The 7,810-nt window shown below is 34.3% G+C and overlaps 1 protein-coding gene across 1 annotated transcript in view; it reads left to right on the top strand.

Moving 5' to 3' along the window:
• Positions 1–944: 944 nt before the first annotated feature.
• Positions 945–7,810, top strand: part of wdr17 (WD repeat domain 17) — a gene marked incomplete at both ends in the record, with an annotated part of 35,608 nt that continues 28,742 nt past the window's right edge. The window contains 2 exon segments of the mRNA XM_084338586.1: positions 945–1,067; positions 1,475–1,658. Of these exon segments, the coding sequence (XP_084194712.1) occupies positions 945–1,067; positions 1,475–1,658 (307 nt within the window).

Below are 7,810 nucleotides of genomic sequence, written 5' to 3'. Positions count from 1 at the left end.
CAGTCTGACACTGTTGACCACCAGGAGCTGCCCAGTACAACCACAGCCTGACACTGTTGACCACTAGGAGCTGCCCAGTACAACCACAGTCTGACACTGTTGACCACCAGGAGCTGCCCAGTACAACCACAGTCTGACACTGTTAACCACTAGGAGCTGCCCAGTACAACCACAGTCTGACACTGTTAACCACTAGGAGCTGCCCAGTACAACCACAGCCTGACACTGTTGACCACTAGGAGCTGCCCAGTACAACCACGGTCTGACCACTGTTGACCACTAGGAGCTGCCCAGTACAACCACGGTCTGACCACTGTTGACCACTAGGTTGGACCAGTGTGTGGAGCAGCAGGATTGTCCTCAAAACACACTAATTCTAAGTCCAAAGATTTATTTTTATTTCTAGCGCTGACCAGAGATGTGCTTATTTTAAATCTAGTTCTTACCAGAAATGTTCTCATCTGTCTGTCTGTCTCTGTGTGTCTCTGTGTCTCTGTCTCTCTGTGTCTCTGTCTCTGTGTCTCTGTCTCTCTGTCTCTCTGTCTCTCTGTGTCTCTGTCTCTGTGTCTCTGTCTCTCTGTCTCTGTGTCTCTCTCTGTCTCTGTCTCTGTGTCTCTGTCTCTCTGTCTCTCTCTGTCTCTGTCTCTCTGTCTCTCTGTCTCTCTGTGTCCCTGTCTCTCTGTCTCTCTCTGTATCTCTCTGTCTCTCTCTCTGTCTCTCTGTCTCACTGTGTCTCTGTCTCTCTCTGTGTCTCTGTCTCTCTCTGTCTCTCTCTGTCTCTCTCTGTGTGTCTGTCTCTCTCTGTCTCTCTGTCTCTCTGTCTCTCTCTGTCTCTCTGTCTCTCTGTCTCTCTCTGTCTCTCTGTCTCTCTCTCTCTCTCTGTCTCTCTGTCTCTCTCTCTGTCTCTCTGTCTCTCTCTGTCTCTCTGTGTGTCTCTCTGTTAGATGTCTCAGGTGAAGCAGATCGGCTTGCTCGCTGCAGGCTGTCAGCCCTGGAACAAAGATGTCTGCGCTGCAAGTGGAGACCGCTTTGCTTACTGTGCTACACTGGCTATTTACATATATCAGGTAATACTATATACATATACCAGGTAATACTATATACATATACCAGGTTATACTAAATACATCTACCAGGTAATACTATATACATATACCAGGTAATACTATACTATATACATATACCAGGTTATACTAAATACATCTACCAGGTAATACTATATACATATACCAGGTTATACTATACTATATACACCTACCAGGTAAAACTGTAAACATCTACCAGGTAATACTTGTAATTCTCTCTCTCTCTGTCTCTCTCTGTCTCTCTCTCTCTTTGTCTCTGTCTCTTCTCTATATCCTCTCTCTCTCTCTCTCTCTCTCTCTCTCTCTCTCTCTCTCTCTCTCTCTCTCTCTCTCTCTCTCTCTCCCTCCCTCCCTCCCTCCCTCCCTCCCTCCCTCCCTCTCTCTCTCAGTTGGACCAGCAGTATAAGGAGTTTAAACTGCGCTGCATCATGTCGGATCATAAGAAGACCATCACCTCCATCTCCTGGAGCTCCGACGACCCCGACCTGTTGGCCTCGGCCTCCGCAGACAACCTGCTCATCATCTGGAACGTGGCGGAGCAGAAGGCTGTAGCTCGGCTGGACAACACTAAAGGTTAGGGTTAGTTTAGTTAGTTAGGTAGGTAGTTAGGTAGTTAGGTAGTTAGTTAGTTAGTTAGTTAGTTAGTTAGTTAGTTGGTTAGGTAGTTGGGTAGGTAGGTAGTTAGTTAGTTAGTTAGTTAGTTAGTTAGTTAGTTAGTTAGTTAGTTAGTTACTTAGTTACTTAGTTACTTAGTTACTTAGTTAGTAGAGCAGAATGCTGTAGCTCGCCTGGACAACACTAAATGTTAGAGTTAGTTAGTTAGTTAGTTAGTTAGTTAGTTAGTTAGTTAGTTAGTTAGTTAGTTAGTTAGTTAGGTAGTTAGTTAGTTAGTTAGTTAGTTAGTTAGTTAGTTAGTTAGTTAGTTAGTGAGTTAGTTAGTTGAGTTAGTTAGTTACTTAGTTAGTTACTTAGTTAGTAGAGCAGCAGGCCGTCGCTCGGCTGGACAACACTAAAGGTTAGGGTTAGTTTAGTTAGTTAGTTAAGTAGTTAGTTAGTTAGTTAGTTAGTTAGTTAGTTAGTTAGTTAGATAGGTAGTTAGTTAGTTAGTTAGTTAGTTAGTTAGTTAGTTAGTTAGTTAGTTAGTTAGTTAGTTAGTTAGTAGAGCAGAATGCTGTAGCTCGCCTGGACAACACTAAATGTTAGGGTTAGTTAGTTAGTTAGTTAGTTAGTTAGTTAGTTAGTTAGTTAGTTAGTTCATTTGTTAGTTAGTTTGTTAGTTAGTTAGTTGGTTAGTTACTTAGTTGGTTACTTAGTTAGTAGAGCAGAAGGTTGTAGCTTGCCTAGACAATACTAAATGTTAGGGTTAGTTAGTTAGTTAGTTAGTTAGTTAGTTAGTTAGTTAGTTAGTTAGTTAGTTAGTTAGTTATGTAGGTAGTTAGTTCATTTGTTAGTTAGTTAGTTAGTTAGTTAGTTAGTTAGTTAGTTAGTTAGTTAGTTAGTTAGTTAGTTAGTTATTTAGTTAGTTACTTAGTTAGTTACTTAGTTAGTAGAGCAGAAGGCTGTAGCTCGCCTGGACAACACTAAAGGTTAGGGTTAGTTTAGTTAGTTAGTTAAGTAGTTAGTTAGTTAGTTAGTTAGTTAGTTAGTTAGTTAGTTAGTTAGATAGGTAGTTAGTTAGTTAGTTAGTTAGTTAGTTAGTTAGTTAGTTAGTTAGTTAGTTAGTTAGTTAGTTAGTTAGTTAGTTAGTTAGTTAGTTAGTTAGTAGAGCAGAATGCTGTAGCTCGCCTGGACAACACTAAATGTTAGGGTTAGTTAGTTAGTTAGTTAGTTAGTTAGTTAGTTAGTTAGTTAGTTAGTTAGTTAGTTCATTTGTTAGTTAGTTTGTTAGTTAGTTAGTTGGTTAGTTACTTAGTTGGTTACTTAGTTAGTAGAGCAGAAGGTTGTAGCTTGCCTAGACAATACTAAATGTTAGGGTTAGTTAGTTAGTTAGTTAGTTAGTTAGTTAGTTAGTTAGTTAGTTAGTTAGTTAGTTAGTTAGTTAGTTAATTAGTTATGTAGGTAGTTAGTTCATTTGTTAGTTAGTTAGTTAGTTAGTTAGTTAGTTAGTTAGTTAGTTAGTTAGTTAGTTAGTTAGTTATTTAGTTAGTTACTTAGTTAGTTACTTAGTTAGTAGAGCAGAAGGCTGTAGCTCGCCTGGACAACACAAAATGTTAGGGTTAGTTAGTTAGTTAGTTGATTAGCTAGTTAGGTTGTAGCACACCTTGGAAATAATAAAAATACGGTTGGTTAGTTAGTTAGTTAGTTAGTTAGTTAGTTAGTTAGTTAGTTGATTACCTAGTTAGGTTGTAGCAAACCTTGGAAATAATAAAAATACGGTTGGTTAGTTAGTTAGTTAGTTAGTTAGTTAGTTAGTTAGTTAGTTGGATAGGTAGTTAGTTAGTTAGTTAGTTAGTTAGTTAGTTAGTTAGTTAGTTAGTTAGTTAGTTAGTTAGTTAGTTAGTTAGTTCGTTCGTTCGTTCGTTCGTTAGTTAGTTAGTTGATTAGCTAGTTAGGTTGTAGCACACCTTGGAAATAATAAAAATACGGTTGGTTAGTTAGTTAGTTAGTTAGTTAGTTAGTTAGTTAGTTAGTTAGTTAGATAGGTAGTTAGTTAGTTAGTTAGTTAGTTAGTTAGTTAGTTAGTTAGTTAGTTAGTTAGTTAGTTAGTTAGTTAGTTAGTTACTTAGTTAGTAGAGCAGAATGCTGTAGCTCGCCTGGACAACACTAAATGTTAGGGTTAGTTAGTTAGTTAGTTAGTTAGTTAGTTAGTTAGTTAGTTAGTTAGTTAGTTCATTTGTTAGTTAGTTTGTTAGTTAGTTAGTTGGTTAGTTACTTAGTTAGTTACTTAGTTGGTTACTTAGTTAGTAGAGCAGAAGGTTGTAGCTTGCCTGGACAATACTAAATGTTAGGGTTAGTTAGTTAGTTAGTTAGTTAGTTAGTTAGTTAGTTAGTTAGTTAGTTAGTTAGTTAGTTAGTTAGTTAGTTAGTTAGTTAGTTAGTTAGTTAATTAGTTAGGTAGGTAGTTAGTTCATTTGTTAGTTAGTTAGTTAGTTAGTTAGTTAGTTAGTTAGTTAGTTAGTTAGTTAGTTAGTTATTTAGTTAGTTACTTAGTTAGTTACTTAGTTAGTAGAGCAGAAGGCTGTATCTCGCCTGGACAACACAAAATGTTAGGGTTAGTTAGTTAGTTAGTTAGTTAGTTAGTTAGTTAGTTAGTTAGTTAGTTAGTTAGTTCATTTGTTAGTTAGTTTGTTAGTTAGTTAGTTGGTTAGTTACTTAGTTGGTTACTTAGTTAGTAGAGCAGAAGGTTGTAGCTTGCCTAGACAATACTAAATGTTAGGGTTAGTTAGTTAGTTAGTTAGTTAGTTAGTTAGTTAGTTAGTTAGTTAGTTAGTTAGTTAGTTAGTTAGTTAGTTAGTTAGTTAGTTAGTTAATTAGTTATGTAGGTAGTTAGTTCATTTGTTAGTTAGTTAGTTAGTTAGTTAGTTAGTTAGTTAGTTAGTTAGTTAGTTAGTTAGTTAGTTAGTTAGTTAGTTAGTTATTTAGTTAGTTACTTAGTTAGTTACTTAGTTAGTAGAGCAGAAGGCTGTAGCTCGCCTGGACAACACTAAAGGTTAGGGTTAGTTTAGTTAGTTAGTTAAGTAGTTAGTTAGTTAGTTAGTTAGTTAGTTAGTTAGTTAGATAGGTAGTTAGTTAGTTAGTTAGTTAGTTAGTTAGTTAGTTAGTTAGTTAGTTAGTTAGTTAGTTAGTTAGTTAGTTAGTAGAGCAGAATGCTGTAGCTCGCCTGGACAACACTAAATGTTAGGGTTAGTTAGTTAGTTAGTTAGTTAGTTAGTTAGTTAGTTAGTTAGTTAGTTAGTTAGTTAGTTCATTTGTTAGTTAGTTTGTTAGTTAGTTAGTTGGTTAGTTACTTAGTTGGTTACTTAGTTAGTAGAGCAGAAGGTTGTAGCTTGCCTAGACAATACTAAATGTTAGGGTTAGTTAGTTAGTTAGTTAGTTAGTTAGTTAGTTAGTTAGTTAGTTAGTTAGTTAGTTAGTTAGTTAGTTAGTTAATTAGTTATGTAGGTAGTTAGTTCATTTGTTAGTTAGTTAGTTAGTTAGTTAGTTAGTTAGTTAGTTAGTTAGTTAGTTAGTTAGTTATTTAGTTAGTTACTTAGTTAGTTACTTAGTTAGTAGAGCAGAAGGCTGTAGCTCGCCTGGACAACACAAAATGTTAGGGTTAGTTAGTTAGTTAGTTGATTAGCTAGTTAGGTTGTAGCACACCTTGGAAATAATAAAAATACGGTTGGTTAGTTAGTTAGTTAGTTAGTTAGTTAGTTAGTTAGTTGATTACCTAGTTAGGTTGTAGCAAACCTTGGAAATAATAAAAATACGGTTGGTTAGTTAGTTAGTTAGTTAGTTAGTTAGTTAGTTAGTTAGTTGGATAGGTAGTTAGTTAGTTAGTTAGTTAGTTAGTTAGTTAGTTAATTAGTTAGTTAGTTAGTTAGTTAGTTAGTTAGTTAGTTAGTTAGTTAGTTAGTTAGTTAGTTAGTTAGTTAGTTAGTTCGTTCGTTCGTTCGTTCGTTCGTTCGTTCGTTCGTTCGTTCGTTCGTTCGTTCGTTCGTTCGTTCGTTCGTTCGTTCGTTCGTTCGTTAGTTAGTTAGTTAGTTGATTAGCTAGTTAGGTTGTAGCACACCTTGGAAATAATAAAAATACGGTTGGTTAGTTAGTTAGTTAGTTAGTTAGTTAGTTAGTTAGTTAGTTAGTTAGTTAGTTAGATAGGTAGTTAGTTAGTTAGTTAGTTAGTTAGTTAGTTAGTTAGTTAGTTAGTTAGTTAGTTAGTTAGTTAGTTAGTTAGTTAGTTAGTTAGTTACTTAGTTAGTAGAGCAGAATGCTGTAGCTCGCCTGGACAACACTAAATGTTAGGGTTAGTTAGTTAGTTAGTTAGTTAGTTAGTTAGTTAGTTAGTTAGTTAGTTAGTTCATTTGTTAGTTAGTTTGTTAGTTAGTTAGTTGGTTAGTTACTTAGTTAGTTACTTAGTTGGTTACTTAGTTAGTAGAGCAGAAGGTTGTAGCTTGCCTGGACAATACTAAATGTTAGGGTTAGTTAGTTAGTTAGTTAGTTAGTTAGTTAGTTAGTTAGTTAGTTAGTTAGTTAGTTAGTTAGTTAGTTAGTTAGTTAGTTAGTTAGTTAGTTAGTTAGTTAGTTAGTTAGTTAGTTAGTTAGTTAGTTAGTTAGTTAGTTAGTTAGTTAATTAGTTAGGTAGGTAGTTAGTTCATTTGTTAGTTAGTTAGTTAGTTAGTTAGTTAGTTAGTTAGTTAGTTAGTTAGTTAGTTAGTTAGTTATTTAGTTAGTTATTTAGTTAGTTACTTAGTTAGTTACTTAGTTAGTAGAGCAGAAGGCTGTATCTCGCCTGGACAACACAAAATGTTAGGGTTAGTTAGTTAGTTAGTTAGTTAGTTAGTTAGTTAGTTAGTTAGTTAGTTAGTTGATTACCTAGTTAGGTTGTAGCAAACCTTGGAAATAATAAAAATACGGATGGTTAGTTAGTTAGTTAGTTAGTTAGTTAGTTAGTTAGTTAGTTAGTTAGTTAGTTAGTTAGTTAGTTAGTTAGTTGATTAGCTAGTTAGGTTGTAGCACACCTTGGAAATAATAAAAATACGGTTGGTTACTTAGTTAGTTAGTTAGTTAGTTAGTTAGTTAGTTAGTTAGTTAGATAGGTAGTTAGTTAGTTAGTTAGTTAGTTAGTTAGTTAGTTAGTTAGTTAGTTAGTTAGTTAGTAGAGCAGAATGCTGTAGCTCGCCTGGACAACACTAAATGTTAGGGTTAGTTAGTTAGTTAGTTAGTCAGTTAGTTAGTTAGTTAGTTAGTTAGTTAGTTAGTTAGTTAGTTAGTTAGTTAGTTAGTTAGTTAGTTAGTTAGTTAGTTAGTTCATTTGTTAGTTAGTTTGTTAGTTAGTTAGTTGGTTAGTTACTTAGTTAGTTACTTAGTTGGTTACTTAGTTAGTAGAGCAGAAGGTTGTAGCTTGCCTGGACAATACTAAATGTTAGGGTTAGTTAGTTAGTTAGTTAGTTAGTTAGTTAGTTAGTTAGTTAGTTAGTTAGTTAGTTAGTTAGTTAGTTAGTTGATTAGCTAGTTAGGTTGTAGCACACCTTGGAAATAATAAAAATACGGTTGGTTACTTAGTTAGTTAGTTAGTTAGTTAGTTAGTTAGTTAGTTAGATAGGTAGTTAGTTAGTTAGTTAGTTAGTTAGTTAGTTAGTTAGTTAGTTAGTTAGTTAGTTAGTTAGTTAGTTAGTTAGTTAGTTAGTTAGTTAGTAGAGCAGAATGCTGTAGCTCGCCTGGACAACACTAAATGTTAGGGTTAGTTAGTTAGTTAGTTAGTCAGTTAGTTAGTTAGTTAGTTAGTTAGTTAGTTAGTTAGTTAGTTAGTTAGTTAGTTAGTTAGTTAGTTAGTTAGTTCATTTGTTAGTTAGTTTGTTAGTTAGTTAGTTGGTTAGTTACTTAGTTAGTTACTTAGTTGGTTACTTAGTTAGTAGAGCAGAAGGTTGTAGCTTGCCTGGACAATACTAAATGTTAGGGTTAGTTAGTTAGTTAGTTAGTTAGTTAGTTAGTTAGTTAGTTAGTTAGTTAGTTAGTTAGTTAGTTAGTTAGGTAGTTAGTTAGTTAGTTAGTTAGTTAGTTAGTTAGTTAGTTAGATAGGTAGTTAG

Source organism: Notolepis coatsorum (genome assembly GCF_963971535.1).
Source record: "Notolepis coatsorum genome assembly, contig: SCAFFOLD_1224, whole genome shotgun sequence".
NCBI lineage: Eukaryota > Metazoa > Chordata > Actinopteri > Aulopiformes > Paralepididae > Notolepis > Notolepis coatsorum.
This window is presented reverse-complemented; position numbering and strand designations above follow the sequence as displayed.